A 22,022-nucleotide genomic window follows, 5' to 3' on the forward strand; every position below is an offset into this window, starting at 1 on the left:
TCCGTCTCCAAAATGACGTCATTGTGAAAATCTTCTGGAACTAGAGAGTAGTGATGGTTACACAACAGTGTGACTATATTACATGCAACTGAATTATACTTTAAAATGGTTAAAATGGCGAATTTTATGTTATGTACATTAGACCACAATAAAAAAAAAAAGTAGATGACCTCACTGGACGGAATGAGCTCTGTGGCTGCTTCTAGCTGTAACGAGTTATGTTTCTGAGAGGGAGCATGTGGCTTGCGGGACTGAGCCCCAGGCTCTGTTCAGTCAGACAGGCCACGTAGACTGTCAGTATCTAACTGACGGGGAATGGTTGATTGAATTATGGTTCAGGCATAATACAGAATATTACACGTCTAAGAGAAACGACGCTCATGAAAACATATTGATGCTGTGGGAAGATACTTGTGATGTCAAGTGTAAGAAGAAGGATTCAAACTACATGTAATGTGGTCCTAACTTCATAAATATAGATGAGGAATCAAAATGTTAGTGTTGTTTATTACAAATGATTTTGATTCCTTTATACATTTCTCAAAACGTCTACAAAGACCATGAATTACTATTATAATATGAAAAAACTATTTAAAACCAAATAAATAACTGTCCTACAGTTTTGTAACCCCCAATGTGAATTACTATGTGCTTTAGAATAATGGGGTGGCAAAATGGAATAATGGTTAAAGGAATCGACTCATAATTCTAGCTCAGCCAGAGCCAAGAGGTGCTCCACCCACTGTGCCTCAGTTTCCACATCTGGAACGGTGCGTAATGTAACAGTCTGCTTCACAGAGTGTGTGAGGAGCGAGTGAGATCACGAATGTGGGACAGAGTTTTTGATTGAAGAGCTCTCTGAGCCTTTTTCATTGTCACCGAGTGCATTCAAACTGTACATTTCCAAATCTTCCCTTTAACAAAAACTTAATGAGTGCTTATAAAGTCGGTGATTGCCACTTATCCAGTAATTTAAGAGCTAATTTCCGGTAACAGTACCGCTTTTTTTCTCATCTTTCTTCCTATAACGTTAATGGGAAAACATTTCATTTCTCCTGAAAAGTACCCACCTGACTTTTATTTACAGTCTCAAGTTGAAGGAGATGATGATAAAACCAGTTTAGCTGAAGGAAAATTGCACCACCCCCCTCCGCCAGGGAACGTGTTCTCCTCCTGAGGAATCAGGTGTCTCCTCTTTGTAGGAGGGAGCGTTTGCTTCCCCGGAACCATCCCCACTATTGCCCCTTAGAAGGGGTTTTTCTTCACGCTGCTCTGGCTCTGCCCTCTGCCTGTCCTAGCTTTGAGACCAGCGTCAAGACCCTCTCAGAGGGAACTGTAAACGGGAACTTACAGGACTTTATTCACTCAGGAGGTTTCTCTCCCTAGAGGCTGGCTCCTTAGGCCGGTGTGAAGAGAAGGCCGTTTTGGCATAGCCGCCAAGCATGTCGTTTCTCTATTGAACCTCTTTCCCATTTAAAAGGGCTTCTGGGGTACAAAGCATGATAACCTTGATGTGTTATTGGGGCTTACCTTGCTGTTAAAAGCAAACTTGCCCAATTCAACAAATTGAATGAAACATTTCCCAAGCACTTAACACGTGCCAGGTCCTATAGAAATAGGGTTGACTGAGATTGGTCCTTGCCTTCAATGAGCTCACACAATAAATAGTGAGGGAGGTAGCATATAAACAAATGCAGTGCAACATGACAAGGGGAATAAAGAAGCAAATCCAGGGATAGGAGTGGGACACGGAAGACAGCCATAGGCGTAGTCAAGGAGCCGGTTTTGAAAGTGGAAGAGAAGTATGCCAGGCAGCCAGGGTGAGAAGAAGTCCTCGTAGGTCGAGGAAAGCAGATATGAAGACCCCACGTGTGGTACTGATGGTGTGCTTGGAAGTGAGTGCACTGGGGACGAGGTCATTTGATAAAGAGAAGAGTAGAGAATGGCCTTGGTATTCAACTCAGTACCATGAGACGTGGTTCTAATTTTCCTGGATCAATCAGCCAGTTGGACAGTATTTATTGGCCTTGAATAACGCACTCAAGGTTCTGTCTCAGGAAGGGGCACACAGGTGGGAAAGGGTTACACCTGGCCCCACCATCTGCTATGGGTGGGGCAGGAGACAAGGAAACAAGACGAGCTACAAGTGCAGAGAGAGGCGCTGACTGTGGAAGGGAGCTGGGTGTCCAGGAGCACTGAGCCTCTAGTTCCAGGCCAGGCCAGTGGGTGGCAGGGTGCAGTGGGGGTCAGCAGGGAGGAGCGTTCAAGGCCTTGAAGGGAATAGTGTGTCTAGGGAAGTGATAGGAAATGAAGAGGGCGGAGAAGAAATCAGGAAGGGCCTTGAGTGCCAGAATGAGGAGTATAGACTTAATCACATAGGCTCTTGGGAGTCACTAAAGAGCTGTAGCAAGCAGGCAACCCAACCGGATTTGCTTTAAAAGGGGCGCCTCAGGGGCCAGTGTGGAGGATGGATCTATGGATGGGAAAGGCTGGAGGCAAGGGGACCTGTTGCCTCAGTCCAGGCGAAAGTGGACATGCCCAGGCAGGGGAGAGTGCCGCTGGTTTCGGGAAACACTAAGGAGGTGAGACTGGCTGTGGAGGCGGAGAGGGAGAAGTTGACATTTATTCCCATGCAACAGGCAGCTGGTGGTGACATTCAAGGAGATGAGGAATGCCGATTTGGGGTGAGGGGACAAGGCCGTTTCAGTCTGAGGCACACGTGGGCTCTTCTGAGGGTCAAACAGATGATAGTTGGATATGTCTGGAGGGGAGAAGAACAGCCCAAGCTAGGGGCAGATATTTGAGAGTTACTAGCTGCTAATTTTCTTGAATATCAGAATAACTTCAGAATAAAATATCCAGACTAGGGCATCACAACACTATGATTTTTTTTTGTTCCGAATAAGAAAACAGTTAAGCCAGAAAATGTAATTGTGCCTATTCCTAGCATCGGGTAACTGATACATCTTTGCAAATTGTTCGTTGAACTCTGCCTGTGGCTTCTTGCCAGCCCTCAATGAGATTTTTATATTTCTTAATTATTCAATTACTATCCATAAGTAGGAGTTTGAAATCAAACCCAGACTGCTCCATAATAGAGTATTCTCTTGAATCACGAGTACAGTAAAGGAAGTCGTCCATATCGGGAAACCAGGATGGTGGAACGGAGGAAGCGTAAGTTTCCAGTCGTGGCTCTGCCCTGGGTTCAAGTCCGGACTTTGCCGCGCAGTAGTGGTGTGAGCTGGCCAGGTCAATTCTCTAAGGTCAGCTTTCTGGTCTGTATGATAAAAACAGTGATAATACCCACCTCCTGAGATCACTGTAAATCTAAGGGAAAGGAGAATATGCAAGGGAAAGTGCCCTGTTTGCTGTGGATCTGGCTCCAGATGTTGGTTCTGGCATTAATTCCTTGTGTGCTTCAGGTCTCAGCAGCTTGAGAAGCCATTAGCCGCAAAGGAAGACCCCTCAGACAGTGAGCTGGCCAGCGCGGCGGACGTCAACACCAATGCCGAGGCCCACCTACCCTCCATCTGCCTCAAGCAAGTGTTCCCCAAGTACGCGAAGCAGTTCAACTACCTGCGCCTGGTGGACAGGATGGCAAACCTGTTCATCCGGTTCCTGGGAATCAAGGGGACAATGAAGTTGGGACCAACAGGCTTCCGTACCTTCATAAGGTAGGTCAGTGAGACCAGCCCCTCTGGCCTGGGATTCTGGCAGGGTGGAGTCCAGCCCCACCTCTGGCTGGTCCCATCTCCCTGACCGCTCCTGAGAGAATCTGTGGTACCAGGTCAGTGCCCTGTTTGGGGTTAAGCTGACCCAGTGGCTGGCACTAGGCCTGGCACATGGCAGGTTCTGATTTGTTGAATGAATTAATGAATATTATGGAAGTGACAGCATTCACAACCTTACGCTTGTGGTTAGAAAACAATTCTGCACTACCTTGAACGAGGTCCTTAAACCACATATAAATAATTGCCCCTTGGACTCAGAATGACCTCATGCATCTTAAGCCGGGGTAATGTTCTCCCAGTGGGACGTGGCTGTGTGCTGAGCGTTTACAAGGCCACAGCAGAGAAACGAGGCACATCTTTCCAAAGTGTCAATTTCAAGAGACAAAAGTTAAATAATTCAGTCGATAAATAATTCAATACATTTGTTCTAATATAAAAATAACATGGTTATATTATAGAGTATAATACAAAATTTGCATTAATCTTAAAGATAAAACATGAGATAAAGAAATTGTGTTTTCGCTGCAGCCTACAAAATATGCCATTGCCACTCAATCTCCTGAGATCATTTGTTAACTTGCCTTTTCTCTCTGGGGCACTTTAGGGACATAGGGGAGCACTTACTAGCTGTGTGACCTTGGGTAACTTAATGACCGTCTCTGAACCTCAGTTATCCTATAAAGTGGCGGTGAACCTACCTACACCCTAGGATCGTGTGCTCTACCCCTCAGAGAAACTATCTGCCAGCATCCAGTGTGGCTGATGTTTTTCTCATCATCAGTCTTAATATGTCTACCCTGCACCTCAAGGTCACTCTCCCCATGGGTTTATTCACTAAAGGAAATTACTAGAAGTCTTGAATCAGAAACCATTTTTGTCATATGCTCTTCTCCAAATGAATTTTATAAATCCTAACTCTCGCCCTTGGATATACCTGATAGGACGGTAAACAGAAGCATCAGCAGGGGTTTTTGCCATGTCAGTCACCCTGAAGAGGTATTCTGCATGGTGATTTTGAGAAGGGCTTTGTGTTACTGTCGAGGAAAAAGGAAAGCCCAGGAGAAACAGCACAGACTTTGGGGTCTGGCTTCGGAGCCAAGCATGTTACTTAATAGCTGTGTGGCTTTGGGCAGATCCCTTACCTTCTCTGAGTCTCAGTTTCCTCATCTGTAAAATGGGTCTAATCTCTCCTGCCTGGCAGGGTTTTTATGAGGTTGGGATGTAATATATGATAAAGCACGTGGCCCGGTGCCTAGTTTACCGGAGCTCTTTGTTAAATGAGTCTTGTGGTTATCACTTCCATTAGGCAGTGGGAATTTTCAAGAAAGTCTACAGGCACGTGTTGTTATTTCCCTGAGAAGACTACCTAATACCCTCTGACTCGTTTAGGAATTGCATTTGACTAGTAGGAATAGACACTCATCCATAAGTGGTTTAAATAGACTAGTTTTCTCTCATATAACAGAAAGTTTGGCAGTTGTGGTTCTAGAACCAATCAGTGACTCCACAATGTGATCAACACTCCTCTTTCTGTCTTTCCGCTCATCCATCCTAACTATGTGCTTCAAGCTTCGGGGTTGCCTGATGGTCACAGGATGGCTGGTCCAAATCCAGCTATCACGGTCCCATTCCAGGCAGGAAGAAGGAAGGGAGGAGGAGCAAAAGGCCTTTGTCGGATGCTTCCTTTTCATTCCTAATGAAATTCTCCTAAAACGTAAGAGAGAGGGAGATTTGAAAACACAACTTACCATAAGAATCACAATCTCGGTTGCCTCCGGGGTCATGAACAAGCTGGTGGGCCAGATCCAGAAGGGTGGGAGGGCAGGGCTGTGGCAGCCTGGAGAGCACATGCCCCAGGAAAGGGAAGGGCTGCTGCTGGTCTGCTTTCACCGGAGCCTTTGATTTTTCAAGAGAAACTAGAAATACTGATTTTTATGTAAAATCTCAATACAGGTATATTGATGTTGGCGATTCAGAAAGTAATTTTTAAACATTGTGTGGGTTCAGTCAAAGCGTGGCTGGCTATAGAGACCAGCAGTGTGAGCCCTCCGGTATGAGAAGCCGAGGGACATATTAAGACCAGTGCTGTGTTCTCACACAACCTGGAAAACAAAGCAGAACCAAGAATGGTTCTAGCAAAGAAGATTCCTGAAACGCTCTCAGACTGGACTGGATGATGTCTAAAATATCTCTACAAATCTATCTCTGTGTGATAGGCTCTATGATTTTCCATCCCTTTGTTCTCTGTAATTAAGGACATTTGCATGAAGAAACGATTTTTGTGATGTTAGAGACTATTAGGTCCCGCAGCCGTCATTCCCAGTCTGTGGCGGAGCACTGTTGGTGGGAGTGAAGGTGACAGGGAGGAGGGAAAGCCACGTCTCCAGGTGGGGATAGGGAGCCCCTCTGCCGTCCCTCTGCACCCGCCCAGCAGACGTCCTGAGTAATTAAGCATGCAGGAAGAAATGGAGAAAACGTCGCACAACCATTGATAGATTTTTCCTTTTAAAATATACCAAGAGATCCCAACAGCCGCTTAATCGTAAAAGATGATGTTCTCTGCTTTTAGATTTCTCTCAGTATGTTCAGTCTCGCCAGCTAAATTTAACAGCAAGCGTTTTCTCTTGCTAACAACTCCTCTCTCTCTCTCCTTTCCACTTCAGTTTAAATTTTGCTTCATTATGAATTAATAATATTTATGCCATATGTTAAATCGAACCAAGTGTCCTTCTCTGGAGCACGACACAAGAGACATATTTGCTGGCTCGATAGATACTCGAGCTCCCACGCGAACGGCAGAAGTGGAACTTAGCTTTTCATCTGTCCTACCCACTCCTTCTCTCCAAGTTCCTTGAAGAGAACTGGAGGGAACAAAATCATACAGATTCCGAGTGAATTTATTTTCAGTGACCATCTCTCATAATGTGCTGCATAGATCAGCAGTTTTAGGAGTGAATTATGCTAATGCCAGTCTGGACATATTCTATTTTTCTTTTCCACCAAGAAATGAGAAATAATGAACTGTCGTTTTCTTGTCTCGACTTAACTCTATCAAACCAGCTCCTCGTGTCATTTCCTCAGGAGGCCCATAATAGCAGCACAGATTACCATGAATTAAGCACCTCTTTTCTGTCTTTTCTCTCTCTCTTTTTTTTTCATAATAATTGCGAGGGTGTGGAGACTTCTCTTTCATTAAGAAATAGAAATTATCTGATTCTTCAGTTTGACAGCTTTCTTTGAGGGGAATGCATTTTTGTTGTTTGCCTCCCACTGGATTACTAATTTGGGGGGCATCCTATGTAATTCACTGAGAACACGTTTTCCAAATGTATCCTACATCCGAATTTGACATCACTGCATTTTCCTTCTCCAAAGCAGAAAATTAAACAGTTTGCCAAAACTGGGTTTCTCTCTAGGAAATGGAGGCAGCCTCTGCACCATGAGCACCTGCTTCATGGAGACCTTTCCCCTGCTCGTCCCTTTGTGGTTTCTGATCCAGGTCTCCCTTTAAATTACAGAACAATTTTCTCCTTTTCCTCTTTTTCCTCTTCCCCTCCCTTTTCTCATAAGAAGATATTAATATGCTTCATAATGGGTAGCTGTGGGGGGTTTTGTTCTCTGAGAGGCAACATGGTGTGTTAGAATGTTCTGGGATAGAACAGTAAGGGGCCTTGCCTCCCCCTCTGTCATTAACTCCTCAGTGACTTTGAAAATTCCCCCTCTTCTGTGATGATCTCTTTCTAGCAATATTGCGAGAGTCTATGCCAGGGATATCAATAGCCTTTAAAAATATATACGTTATAAACTGGGGTTGTCTTCCCCCCCCACCCAGATATCAGATAGTGGGGTTTTTAAAAAAATGAGTATCGATCATTTGTTAGCTTTCTCCTTATAGAAACTTCTCCAGGAAAAATAAGCTTCTTTTCTTTCAAAGAGAAGGATGAACACAAAAGAAATTCTATAAATAGGATTTTATGGTGTGGAAAAAGTTGGTTTCTAAATTTCCCATGAGATGTCAGTGGTTGTTGAGAAAAAATGGGGATGGTAATTTCAAATCTTTCTATACTTGGGCTCCTAATGAACACGAATGATTTGTTATTCTCTCCCATCATATGTGCCCAAATTCCTTTGATTCTGGGAAGAAAAACAAACATTTCTTCAAACTGATTCTACGTCATGGAGGCAGGCTGCGAGCTGTCACTTGTTCCTTCCCCTTATGTGCCGGGCACCGGGCTGGTCCTTAAAATAGCTCTGTGTGGTGAATAGCCGTATCCTCATCATACAAATAAGGAAATTTAGATGCAGAGAGCTTCAGTGACTCGCTGAAGTCACACAGCAAAGTCAAGATTCAAACTCACATGCATTTGACTCCAAAGCTCATTTTTTCCACGTACATTTCCAGCCTGTCTTTTCTTAGGAATTGTTCTGGCTTCTCATGTTACTGTATTTCTTGGCCTTCTCTTCTACTAAAGAATGTATCCTTCCATTCATTAGTCATTTGAAAAACTGCATCTCAGGGCCTTAGGGGAAACTGTTCTCAGTGATGAAGAGCTGCCAAGCCTTCACGTTTTCACCCTGGACTCTGAGATCGTTTACAGCCCATGAGAGTGGTACCCAAGACCAAGTCAGCTGTGCATCACTCACTGGGCCCAGAATACCACCTACACGCAGTGGACACAAAATAAATTCCGTACTGAGTGGATGCACGCATGAAAAGTTCGTTCCAAAGTTTTGACCCTTGGAGTCATTCCCTTTTGGGGTCAATGGAGAATGTGTGGTGACCATGGGGACACGCCTGGGAGAAGCTGTCTCTAAGTGACCCTGGTCGCCTTTCCCCAGTCTGATATCCCAAAGCTTCCCAATGGGCTCTCTTACTGAGCCCCACCTGAGTCTTCATATCTTGAATCCTGGGTTCTTCCTGTGGCCCTGGACTGGACCACCTCCTCACTTCTCCCCAGAGGTCCCAAGCCCACTGCTCTATCTTCCAGGGGAGGACTAAGTATGAATCCCACCTGATGTCCCTTTCCTTGAGTCTCAGCTTACCTATCATTGAAACGGGACTAAGAATAGCTCCCTCACAGAGTGGTTGTAAAGATTCAGAGAGCTAATGGGCAGGAAAGGGCCTGGCATGCAGATGGTGCCCAAGAAATGCCTACAGAATCAAAATCTTCTTCAAGCATTTCCTGTCTGCTGCAGCCGGCACAGCCAGGAAGGACAGCCTCCTTCCCCCGTCCCGGCAGCACAGGTTGTCATCGACTGGACTTGCAGGCACCGCTAGGGACGATGAGTTACCTTGGAAAAGGGATAAATGGAGAATTCTCTTTGGTAAATTACAGTTCCTGCTAAAGGTTTGACACTTCTATTTTCTATCTGTCAGGGAAAAAAACTACATACCCGTGGTCAGTTTGGTTTCCCTTTTTACACTCCATTAACCCACAGAGAAAGCCAGGCAGAGCTCTGGTCCTGTGGGGAAACAGGCAGTGAGGAGGACACTCATACGATAATTAGAGAAAACCCATGGCCGTTCCTAATGAAGCTTTGGGAATGAGCCGTGCAGGTTGTTAGAATACCTTGGGAGTGACTGGAGCATCATTCCCGCAGAACCCAATAGAGATAGCCATCTCGGTGACAGGTGACATGAAAAGCCCTGCGTCCACTGACATGTTGTTACTGGGGCTCAATAACTGTGCACTGATGTGCTTTGAAGTCTGCCACAGTGACTTGTGATTGAAATACGAGCAGGAGCCCAGGAGGAAGCAGGGTGTGAATTGATGGCCTGAGAAATGCCGGTGAGAAGAAAGGAAGGAAGAGGGATGGAGGGAGCAAGTGTGCTAGCACCTAGGCAGCCCCAGCCTGCCCGGGCACCGTGCTGGGCACACTCCCTGCCACCATTGTTAGGGGTGTGCATGGGTACGGAGAGGGGCCTCTGGAATGCCCAAATCCTGCTTGCCAATCAACCCCTGGCCTGGCGGGTTCCTAAGGGAGCTGTTCACACAAGGGATGATGACAAGTGGGAACTCAAAGAACCACTTTATCATTAGCTGGGGCAATGGATGTGGCCATGTTTGGAAATTTGAAAGCAGCATTGAATGTAGTTCAGCAAAACGGACAGCTGGCCCAGAGGTCTAGCCTTCAGGAATCCCAGAGCAAATCCAGCCCGCAGTGGGACTCGCCTCCCAGCACAATCCCATTCAGGAGGGTGGTGCACCTGGACAGGCCAAGGGCTGTCTCCAGTCCGAACAGAGAGCCCGAGCCCTTGTGCCCAGACACTCTGCCTGGCAAGCTCCATTTCTCCAGAATAGACAGGGCCACTCACTGAAAGGTCAGCCTCAGGCGGCCTCTGATGGGGCCAAGATGGTTCTAGCTCTGGAAGAGGGAAAGGGAAGAGGAGAGAGATCAGGAAGGAAAACAACAATTGTTGTGGGTCAACCAGGTGCCAGGCACCACCCTGGGTCCTTGGCGTGTCCTGCCTCACCTCATCTTTACAACAGCCATGTGGGCAAGTTTTGCTAGCTTCATTAGAGGCTAGTAAATAAAGGCACGGAAGGTTTAAGTAAATTGCCCACAGTTACGCAGCTAGAAAAAGCAGCAGAGCCAGAATTTCAATCCCGGTCTGCCTGATGCCCAAATCATGCTCCTTCCAGTGAGCCAGATTCCGCCCCCTACCCCCCGCCACAATTCTAGACTATAAAGGCACAAGTGAGGAGGAGGGAGAGGATTCTGCACACCCCTCTGTGGCTCGGACAGAAATCACCATTGCTGACATCGGAATGAAAACCTGGTTATCTTTGCCTCTCTGCCCCTAAGCCTGGGGAACATCTGAAGCTCAGAGGCCTGCCCCGTCCCTCCTCCTGTCACTTCCAGGTGGCTCCCCTAAGGTCAGGAGTGAGCACAGAGGGGCATCCCCAGTGAAGCTGCCTCAGCCCACACGAAGGGGCGTGGGCCAGCCTGTGCTGTTCTGCTCTGTAAATCTTGGGCTTACTGTGGCTGATCAGGGCCTGTAAATCTTCAGGTGACAGGTTAAGCTGGGGGAAGCCCAGAAGCCTTGAGTTCCTGTCCGTAGCTTTGGCCCCAGGGACTCATCTGGTGAGCATTTCCAGGGGGATGCACTTCCGGACAGCCGTGATGCCTCAGCCTGTACAGTGACACAGCGGCTGTGATAAAGACCGCCTGTCTTACAGGTGAGGAAACTGAGGCTCAACCAGGGCCGTCCAGCTTCTCAGAGGCAGAGCCAGGTTCAACTCAAGACTTGCCACCCTAAAGTCCTTGCTCTTTCCAGCCCTTTAGACCCCTAATTAACCAAATTACAGGAGCCCACATGACCTAATCTCAACGTGTATTTGCAGCCTTCTCTCCCAAATTTCCCAGCCACCTACCCTTCCCTAGTTCCAGCTGTTGGAAGGGAGGGCCTGCCAGGTGGGGAACACAGCCCAGGCCAAGGCGTGGAGGCAAGACAGAACAGGACGGGTTTGGTCCAGCAGTAACATGTCCCTTCTCATTTTGGGCAGGAACTGCAAGCTCAGCAGCAGCAGCCTGTCCATGGCCGCTGTGGACATCCTCTACATCGACATCACAAGGAGATGGAACTCCATGACCCTGGACCAGCGCGATTCAGGTACCCGATGCCTGGCCTCCACCACGCCCTGCGGGGAGTCCAGACAGGGATGGGCAGTACATTTTCTGTTCCTCCTTTTTAAGGATCAAGGTGGGGGAAGGAGGAAGGTTATCCTACCAGCTCTAGACATGGCTCAAGAGACTGAGCTGAATTTGAATTCAGAGCACGACCCTGAATTCTGCTACCAAGGCTGTGCCCAACCACATTCTAATTCCGCCGTTAGAATCCATTGTCTTTGCTTAAGACTCTGATTCCATTTCTCCTGGGAATACTCAGTTATTCGTTTATTCATTCACCCCTCAGCACACACTGACTGAGCATATGCCGGGCCAGGCCCTGGATGGACTAGAGTGAGTAGCACTCGGTTCTCGCTCGGATGGAACTCACTGTAGATCTGGGAGGCAGATAAAAACCCGTCACTAGGGTACCGTGATGCAGGCTAGGATGGAGAGAAGCACAGAGAGGTTATCCGGGACCCCAGAGGAGGAGCTCCTAATCAAGGGAGGCCCCAGGAACACTTCTTGGAGAAGCATGAGTGGGATAAACCTGTGTACAAGGCAGGACAGACCCCTCTGGCAGGGCTAGGCTTGTGAAAGGCTCAGGTAACCCCAAGCAGCTTAGATAGGCTGACTCGGGAAGGGAAGGGAGAAGGGGCAGAGATGGGGTGTCGAGGCCTCAAATGCCACACGAAAGAGTTTGATCTTGATCCTCTAGGTTATGTGGGGCCAGTGAAGGCTTTGGTGAGAAGAACCCACCTTTGGGGGAATGAGTTTCTGATCTTTTTCCTCACAGAGGGTGCTTTTCTAAAAAGTCATAATAACCATACCTGACCTTTGTACAGCTCATCACAAAATTACAAAGTACTTTCACGCATATTCCCTTATTAAATGTGCCCGTGAACCAGTGTAGTGGGTATATTACAAGTCTCATTTCACAGATGAGTAAACTGCAGCACAGGTGACCTGGCCCCCAGGCATCCCTCCCTGTGAAGGGGACACACAGAGGAGGGGGCACCTTGAGGAGCAGCCTTCTCCTGTGATTTGGGGAGAGGACATGAAGTCGGGGGTTGGGAGATCCAAACTAGAATTGACTGCCATTTCCTACAATGTCAGCTTGAAAAGCCATTTTACCTCCTCTCCATTGCCTCTGGTGAACGATGCCAAAATACCTGCTCTCCAGGGGTGCCTGAGGTCTCCTGGGCCAGTGGGTAGGAAAGCCATTGGAACCCTCACAGGCCGTGCAAAGCGGTTAATCTTATTAATGGGCACCGAGAGGGGAGAATCCTGGGGTGGTCTGGTCTGTCTGACTGCAGGGTGCCCTTGCCAGATCCTGCCCCACACCTGTGATCTGCCCTGGGCTACAGCTTCCTGACCACAGGGACCAGCAGGAGGTCCCTGCAGGCAGGGCGCTCAGGCGTCATTTGCTGCTGCCGGCTGCCAGTTGTTGGGCATTTCCTGCACGCCCAGCATCCTGCCGGGCACTTTGCATGTGCAGCACTGGCTATAATTCTCCTGGAGGTAGGCTCAATGATCTCCACTGTATGGAGAAGGAAACTGAGGCTCAGAGGCATGGCCAGGGCATAAGACTCTAACACCAGGCTGCCATGGTGCCCTTCCGGGTTGCTTTATCCTCCTGATTGGTCCTGGAGTAAGATGACCACCCTATGGCTCCCCTTCCTTTAATGGGAATGCAAAACTCAAGGAATACCAATACTCCTATCACATCTCTGCAGTCGGAGCTCCCTCGCAGCCTTCCCTGGCAACTAGGAGAGGCGTGAGCTGGAGCGTCTTCAGGAGAAGTAGGCAGATTAATTATCATCTCGAGGACCGAGAGCACTCATGTGACAATTGAGCAGTGCGCTTTTTGCTGACGCCTTCAGAAAGCGAAGAAGTGTTTGTTCTGTGAGTTGAATGCCAGGAGTCATCGCAGGACCCTGTGGAGGGGGCCAGAGGAGGGGGTGGGGGTGGCAGTGGAATTATTAAATATTGAAATTGATCAGGAGTAGCGGCAGGAAGCTATTTATCATATTTTATTGCTTCAAACTAGCATTACCATCTGGCCCATTGTTAATTCTGAGTAGCTTTTCATGTTTTGTTTGCCTCTTAAATTGCTCCCTGTAAGTGGAATCCACAAGGGCTGTCCTCAGTACAGGCTCCGGTGACACTTTCTGGGATCTGCCGGGGTCTCTCCGTTCTGCTGACCTAGCTAAGGAGATTGAGAAAAATAGTTATTTTTAGCACATCTGACAATCGAAACTGGAGATGGGAGCTTCCAGGCCTTTGCCACACCTCAGCCCCTGAATGCATGGAGTAATAACCGTTAGTTAGTAGTAATTGCAATTTTGAGATTACTTCCTGTGTGCACACATCACTGCTAGTTCTCACACCAGAACTTCGAGGTGGGTAATCGTATCCCGTTTTACAGATGAGGATCCTGAGGTTCCGAGAGCAAAAGTGACTTGTCTGAAATTCCTTAGCCAGTGAGCAGCAGAGGGCAGATTTGAACTGAAACCTCCTGTCTGCTGGACCAGACACCATCCCCAATCCAGGGCCACACCAAGCAGCGCTTGTTCCTTTGAATGACTGGGGAGGGGGCGGAGCTTGTGAGGCAGGGAGGTGAAAGGTCAACTCACAGAGCACAGGGCCTGCAGGAGGACAGAACTGGAGTGGGAGGTGGCGCCTGTCTCCCTTTCCGTCCTCCTTGTTGCTTGTACTCCTGTTTCCATGGCTCCAGAAAAGAAATGATAGGGTCTAGGGGGTAGAGGTAGTGGGGGCTGGGCTTTAAAGCCCGGAATGAGAAGGCTGACTGTGCCCATGGTTTCAGGGGCACCGCGGTCCCACAGCTGGTGCAAGCCAGGCCCCAGTTCTTGCTTCCTGAGGAAGCTGGTCAGATTCTCAAGGAGAAGGAGTTTCTGAAGACAGCCATGTTCTTGGGACCATTCAGGAAGCTACTGGATGGCAAAAGAAGACATTTGTGGTTGAAAGTGCTTCTTCCTTCTGGAAAGTGTCAGCAGAAAGACCAGAGAGTCCTTCCTCCTTCCCACCAGGTGCAGAGCCTGGAACCTCAGGCCCTCAGTTCCGGTTAAGTCCTGACCAGAGGAGTGGGTGCCATGCTGGAGTGGGGCAGCTTCACCTGTCCTAGAGCTGCTGTAGGGCTGACAAGAAAGGAGTCTGAAGAGCAGTAGAACATGGGCTCTCATTCCCAAAGGGCAGGCACTCATTCACTCATTCATTCATTCAACAAACATGGAAGGAACATGTTACCACATACTGGGCCCTATGGGAATACAAAGAGAAAGTATTTACAGATCCTACTCTCAAGAAAAAAAATAGTAATGGAGACGGTTTACTGAACATTTACTATGTGACAGAAACAAAAAATGCCTCTTATGAATTATCTCATTTAATTCTCACTCAGCCCTGTGACATAAGGGCTGTTATTCCCATTTGATAGATGAGAAACCTGAGGCTTAAAGAGGTGAGTTGAAACAGGTGTGTCAAGTGTTACAGCGGGGACCTGGGGTTTGAACCAAGAGCAGTCGGCCTTCAGAGCCCATCGCCTTTCCATTGTACTCAGTGTCTTTCCCAGGTGAAAAGGACGCACCGTTGACAACTCTAATAGGTATGGCCAGAGCTCCGATGTGGGAGCGACAAAGGAGCGGTGCTGTGAGAGATCAGAGAGAGAACACGTACAAAGCACTCAGCGAGGTGTGTGGCCCAGAAAAGGCCCTCACTGTGGGTTCTGTATCCCCAAGGGCCCGGTGCATGGCCCAGAGCCTGCCAAAGCATCTCGCTCAGTGACCAGTGAATGTTTGATGAGCAGATGAATGCCAAAATAAAAAATGCCCCACATCCTCAATGCAGGGAGTTCCAAGTGTGAGAAACATCTCTTAGGAGCAGTGCTCTGGTTGGACAGGGTGTCCCTTTCCTCTCCTGAACGTCCAGCATAAAACGCCAGCCTGTTTGGATAGACCATCACCCACACGAGCTGCATCCACGTGCTCATGCACCGTCCGTTTCCGGCAGCCAGCCCAGACCTTCCTTCTGCCCTAATGAGGTTTTGGTGCCCACCAAGGGGGTTCACCCAATTCCTGATGCTTGAGACCTTTACGCACCTTTATGCAACCCATGTGAGGATACCCTGTTCTTGAAATAGAGAAGAAATGGTGTGTAAAAAGATGAGTAAGAAAAAAATTAAAACCAGTAAGAAAAAGTATGCACATTCTGTATCAGGTCTCAGACCATCCTTTTGAATAGGCTTGTTTCCAGTTGCTTTTTTGTTGTTGTTGGGCCTCAGCTGCATAGAATTGGATTAATCATAATTCTTGGTTCATGAGACACTTCCATCCTGGCCCCTGCATAGCCTGCTTTTGTTTAGTTAGCTTTTTGAATTAGTTATTTTTAATAATGAACTAAGCATCCACAAACTCACCATCCAAAACAAAAGCTAGGACTTGACAATAACCCACATCTAACAAGAGGCTCTCCCCACACCAGCCCTTTCCCCGCCTCTCCCCACCCACAGAACCCGCATCTGCATCCTGTGCTCATCGTCCCTAAATAGGCTTGTCTTCCTCTCTGTTCGAATGTCAAGGACTATTTAGGAGCTTGATGGAATTCAGTAATATGCAATCTCACACTCTCCAGCAGGCCAATGTAATTGTCATTTAAAAAAAAAGGATTTCAATTTCCTATTCTAGAATTTCGAGCAGAAAACAGAAATCTAAATGAGGGTGTTATCAGCAAAACTGGGGTGTGGTAGCCCTCTCCTTGCCCAGAATCAAATGAAGAAACAAATTTGTCAGTGGGGATGCGTCATTACATGTAAATTGCACTCACGGACTCCTCCTTATCATTGAGACTTTGCTCCCAACTCTTCCCAGAGTGAATTTCACTTCTCTGCTTTGAGAGACGAGGATGGCATCAAGATTAGGCAATAAAAGGCAGTATCCGGCATCATCTATGAGAGACAAACATTTCACTTGCGGAGGGAACATGTGGGCCCGGTACCAGGCATCTTGTCCATCTAACCCACCACCGACATGGGGGATGGGGGTGTGAGGAGCTTCTGAACCTCAACAGCTTTGTTCACTTCACAGCCACATGCTTTGCTGTTTTAAGATATAAGCTAAAGGTCCCTCTGTAACCAATGGAAACATGATTGCAAAGCAAAAAAAAAATGGATTGGAGAGGCTTCCCACCCCAATTCTCTGCCCATTCGAGCACGCGTGCCTCACACATGCGTGCACGGCACACACACACACACTTTGCTTGCAGAGGGAAATCTAAGAGTGGCATAATTTAATGTCTGATATATGCTGTGGACTCTTTGACCAAAATAAAGAACATTTCTTCCACTGCTTGAAGAACACCTGAGCCGTGTGCCCCCTTCCTGGGACTGCCTTCGTTTGACCAGCAGTGTAACCAAATCCCTGGGCTCTGGGATCAGACAAACCTGGCTTCGAATCTGGCTGTGTATCCTCTGCAAGTTACGTGACTTTCTCGGAACTCCATGTTCACCATCTGTAAAGTGAAGCTAATGACAGTGCCCACCTCATAAAAACATTGACATGGGTGAAGCGAGAGGAAGCAGGGGTCGCGCTCAGAGCAGGGGCTGCTGTAGGAAAGGCTCAGTGAGCGGGGCTGCTGCGATTGCTACCACATTGCTCTTGCTGCGTCCCTCTCTCAGGAAACGCTTCCTGGGCACCCACTCATGCCAGGCGCTCTGCAGGTGCTGGGAACAGACAGGAAGAAGCGCCTGCCTGGAGACGCTCACAGGCTGTGAGAGGGATGGGACAACAGACGTTACCTTGGTGCCCGACCCAGCGCCGGGCGCTCCTCTCCTTTCTCTCCAAGACTCCCCTCTCTTGCCTTTAGCCTTTAGCTGTTGCTGTAAACAACCTAGTGCCTGGCTGCTCCCCCCTCCACCCTCCCTCACGCCTTTGCCTTATATAGCAATGTTGTGGGGTTTGACTGGAAAGAGGAACCCATGCGTCCGACTCAGGAAAGCACGGGCAAGTGGGCCCTGTGTGGCTGGGGAGGGCTGGGGACCTTTAGCTGGGAAGTGCTGCTGGCTCTCCAGGCCCAGCTTCTCTCCATTTCTGTTTGCCATAGTCTCTGAAGAACGACTTTCACCATTCCTTTGTAGTGTCTGCTCCCACACGGGCGGGTGCTCGCTGCCCTTGGGTGGCTGTGGTGGCCTCCAGCCCCCCCTCTGCATCACCTTTCAACTCAGAGCCAACCACCAGCTGCCTATAGTCCTGGGGTCACGATTCCAACTCTAGGGTAGAGCCCCTGAGTGAGGGAGGGCCTCGCAGACTGGACCCCTTCTCCCGGGCAGCCAGTGCTCCCATCACAGGCCCCACACTCACTGGCTCCAGCCGGGGTGGCTGGCCACCTTGGAGGTCCTCCACCGTGGGCACTTGCCTCTGCTGGAAACCCCCTCTCATCACCCACCACGGCGCAGGCTGTCTCCTCAGGAGCCTTCCTCAGCCCTCAGGCTGGGCCCGGTCCCTCTTCCCATCAGCTCCAATAGCATCCAGCCCTGCTCCTTGACAACATGGCCAACTAAACGCTGGAAAGAGGGTGTGGCATCTGCCCCTTAACATGGACTAACCTCCACAAGCAGAGTTGTTCCCGCCTTAATGAAGCCTCGCACTGGGCCTGCTCATAGCAGGAGCCCCACGACCATATGTCGAATGGACGAGGAATCGGGACGTGACAATCCGCTGATCCTGTGGGTGTCTGAGTCTCATTACTGTCTCTCACCAAATTTCCTCAGTCGACTTATGCAAATCATCTGCCTCCTGTACTTTCATCAGCTGGAATGAGCCCCAACTGAAATGTATTTGGTTAACGATGTACTGAAATATTTAAAAGTATTTTTACTTGGAATGTTTAGCGAAGCCTCACTTATGCATATACATGGACGGCCCCCTCCCTCTGAAACATGGGTGGCCGCCTGTAACTAGGCAGGTTTCACGCCGCACCTCGCGCGACGTGTCTGGCACAAGCAATGTTCTTCAGCCTTGAAATTATCTCGAAGTCAGATGGGCCTCTCTGGATGTGTGCCCTACACACTTACAAAATAGTCGGCGTCAGAATTATTTTTAATAAAAGCAAGGGAGCCAAGAGAAATGCCAGCTCGGCCTCTCCCTCGCACAGACACTTGTCTTCGGGGCCTGCGACCGCACAGGCTGCGCTTTCTGTAACTGCTTGTCCCCTCCGTGAGTGCCGCCAAAGACGTGTAGTCACCCCACAGTCCGTCTGTCAGGCCGGTGCCCGTTCTTCATCCTCCTCTCTGTCCCCTCCGCCTGGGTGAAGGGGACAGGATCCCCGCCCATTGCCTGGCCCCACCCCCTAAAGAAAGAGACAAAAGGAAAACGTGGAACGGTTTTTTATGCAGCCCTCCCCTTTCCTTGTGCTTGTTGCTTACCATCCCAGATCTTGCAGGAACAGTGGCAGCAGGATGGAGCATTTTGGGAAAGCGTGAGCGGCTGTGTCAGCTGCCTGGGCTCAATTCTGTGCCCCCTCCCGTCTGGGAGCCCTTAGAGGGGGCACTTAACTCTGGGAGCCACATTCTTCTTTAAAACAGGGCCGATGACATCCCCCTTGGGTTGTTGTAAGGATTTAGTAAGGAAGTGGACACCTGGCTGGAACGAGACATTGTCCCTGACTTTTGTGTGTGTTTAGAGATGACTAAACAGTTTTCTAGTCTACTTGTTCACTGAATGCTCACACTCCCAGCGAGCTCAGTCTTTACTCCCATGACCCAGTTTAGGGAGGAGGAAACCACGGCTCAGAGGGCTAACGAGGGAGTTTGGGGCAGAGAAGGAAGCTGAGCTTCGGTTCTGTGCTGCCTCGGGAAGTGACAACAGTCACAAGCACGTGAAGATGGAGGGCTGTGCCAATCCCCTAATGTCCCCGGGCCCAAGAGCCTGACTGAGTGACTGAAGCATCCCTCGGGGCTGGGCAGGCTGTGTTTGCTAAGACGATGGTTTGGTCCTTGGTGTTGGTTCAGGGAGATAACGACGACAGACGCATGCATCCAGGGGTCTCCTCCTCAAGCCACCCCCACATCCGCTCCTCCTCCAGCCGGGGAGTCAGTAGAAAGCTCACATACACTTTACTATTACAAAACATGGCACTGGATGCTCCCAGCAGCCCTGCTATTTAGAGTTGAGGAAATGAGGACGAGATGGGTTAGGGGCCACCTCCAATGGCACCCGGCTAGTACATGGAGCGCTTGGATGAGGACCCGTGTCTCCTAACTAAACCTCCAGCAGGCTGCCTCTTAACCTGACTGCCAGTGATTGACACGGACATGAGCTACATTTATCGAGCGCCTAACAAGTGCCAGGTGCTCTAAAAGCATTGTTTTAAATTAATAGGCTTAATTTCTTTAGAACAGTTTTAGATTTACAGAAAAATTGAGTAGATAGTAGAGAATTCCCATATTACCCCCCACACACAGTTTCTCCTACAATAACGTACTACATTCGTGCACATTTGTTACAGTTAATGAATAAATATTAATACATTATTGTTAATTAAAGTTCACAGTTTACATTAAAGTTTACTCCATGTTCTACATTCGATGTATTTTGACAGATTTCTAGTGTGATGTATCCCACATTACAGAGCCATACAGAATATTTTCACTGCCCTAAGAATCCCCTGGGCCCCACCTGCTTAGCCTCCCTCGCCCTGAACCCCTGGCAACCACGGGTCTTTCTTACTGTCTCCATAGTTTTGCCTTTTCCTGAATGTCACATAGTTGGAATCATACAATTTGTAGCCTTTTCAGACTGGCTTCTTTCACTTAGCAATATGCATTTAAGGGTCCTCCATCTGTTTTTCTGGCTTGATAGCTGATTTCTTTTTATATCTGAGTAATAGTCCATTGAATGGATATGCCACTGTTTGTTAATCCATTCACCTACTGAAGGACATCTTGGTTGCTTCCAATTTTTGGCAATTATGAGTAAAGCTGCTATAAACAATTGTGTGCAGGTTTTGCGTGGACATAAGTTTTCAACACAATTGGGCAAATACCTAGGAATGAGATTGCTGGATCATATGGTAAGACTATGTTTAGCTTTTTAAGAAGCTGCCATACTGTCTGTCAAAGCGGCTGTACCATTTCACATTCCCACCAGCAATGAATGAGAGTTCCTGTTGCTCCACATCCTTGTCAACATTTAGTATTGTCAGTTTTTTGCATTTAGCCATTGTAATAGGTGTGTAATAGATGTGTGGTGGTACCTCATTGTTTTAATTTGCAATTCTCTAAAGACAGATGATGTTGAGCATCTTTTCATATGCTTGTTTGCCATTTGTATGTCTTCTTTGGTGAGATGTCTGTTCAGATCTTTTGCCCATTTATTAATTGGGTTGTTTTTTTTCTTATTGTTGAATTTTTTCTTATTGTTGAATTTTCTTATTGTTGTGTATTTTGGATACAAGTCCTTTATCAGATATGTCTTTTGCAAATATTTTCTCCCAGTGTGTGGCTTATCTTTCCATTCTCTCAACAGTGTCTTTCACAGAGCAGAAGTTTTTAATTTTAGTAGAGTCTAACTTAATCATTTTTTTCTTTCATGGATTTTGCTTTTGGTGGTATATCTAAACATTCATAACCAAATCCAAGTTCCCCTAGATTTTCTCCTATGTTATCTTCAAGAGGTTTTATGGTTTTGCATTTTATATTGAGGTCTGTGATCCATTTTGAGTTAATTTTTGTGAAAGGCATAAGATCTGTGTCTCAGTGGAATACTACTCGGCCATAAGAAATTATGAAATCTGGCCATTTGTGACAACATGCATGGACCTTGAGAGTATTATGCTAAGTGAAAAAAGTCAGAGGGAGAAAGGCAAATACCATATGATCTCACTCTAAGTAGAAGATAAAAACAATGACAAACAAACACATAGCACCAGAGATTGAATTGGTGGTTACCAGAGGGGAAGGTGGGAGGGAGGAGGGCGAAAGGGGTGTTTAAGCACCTGTGTGTGGTGAGGGATTGTAATTAGTCTTTGGGTGGTGAACATGATGTCATCTACACAGAATTCAAAATATATTACAAGGTACACCTGAAATTTTTGTAATGTTATAAATCAATGTTATTTCAATTTATAAAAAAGATCTGTGTCTAAATTGGTTTTGGGTTTTTTTTTTTTGCCAATACATGTTGTTCCAGCACCATTTGTTAAAGACTATCCTTTCTCCGTTGAATTACCTTTGCTCCTTTGTCAAAGATCAGTTGATTATATTTGTGTGAGTCTATTTCTGAGCTCCGTGTTCTGTTCCTTTGATCTATTTTTTCTGTTCTCTTGCTGAGACCACGTTTTTTTCACTATTACAGCTTGATAGTAAGTTTTGAAGTTGGGTAGTGCCAGTCCTGCGACGGTCCTTCTTCAGGATTGTTTTGGCTGTTCTGGTCTTTTGCCTTCCCATATAAATTTTAGACTCAGTTTGTCAATATCCACAAAATAACTTGTTTGGAATTTTGATTTGGAAGGTGTTCAATCTATAGACTGAGTTGGGAAGAACAGACATCTTAACGATATTGAGCCTTCCTATCCTTGAACGTGAAATATCTCTCCATTGATGTAGATCTTTTCTTTCTTTCATCCAAGTTTTGTAGTTTTCTTCATGTAGATTTTATACCTATTCTG

The 22,022-nt window shown here is 47.4% G+C and overlaps 1 protein-coding gene and 1 long non-coding RNA gene across 7 annotated transcripts in view; one reads left to right on the forward strand and one right to left on the reverse strand.

Annotated features, from left to right (window-relative positions):
* TTLL11 (tubulin tyrosine ligase like 11) overlaps positions 1-22,022 on the forward strand; it is a 228,725-nt gene that overhangs the window by 178,983 nt on the left and 27,720 nt on the right. For all 5 annotated transcript variants that reach the window (XM_044778859.2, XM_070518831.1, XM_044778860.2 and 2 more), the window contains 2 exons: positions 3,423-3,674; positions 11,240-11,346. In XM_044778859.2, coding sequence (XP_044634794.1) covers positions 3,423-3,674; positions 11,240-11,346 — 359 coding nt within the window. The remainder of the gene's footprint in view (positions 1-3,422; positions 3,675-11,239; positions 11,347-22,022) is intronic.
* LOC123289301 (uncharacterized) lies at positions 13,384-18,428 on the reverse strand. Of its 2 annotated transcripts, XR_011506559.1 has the most exons (4): positions 17,155-18,428; positions 16,801-16,868; positions 16,185-16,305; positions 13,384-13,551 (listed from the first exon to the last, which is right to left on the reverse strand). It is a non-coding gene; the product is annotated as an uncharacterized lncRNA (long non-coding RNA). The 2 variants fall into 2 exon arrangements; XR_011506558.1 differs by having other exon boundaries at positions 13,384-16,305.

Source organism: Equus asinus, chromosome 10, assembly GCF_041296235.1.
Source record: "Equus asinus isolate D_3611 breed Donkey chromosome 10, EquAss-T2T_v2, whole genome shotgun sequence".
Lineage (NCBI taxonomy): Eukaryota > Metazoa > Chordata > Mammalia > Perissodactyla > Equidae > Equus > Equus asinus.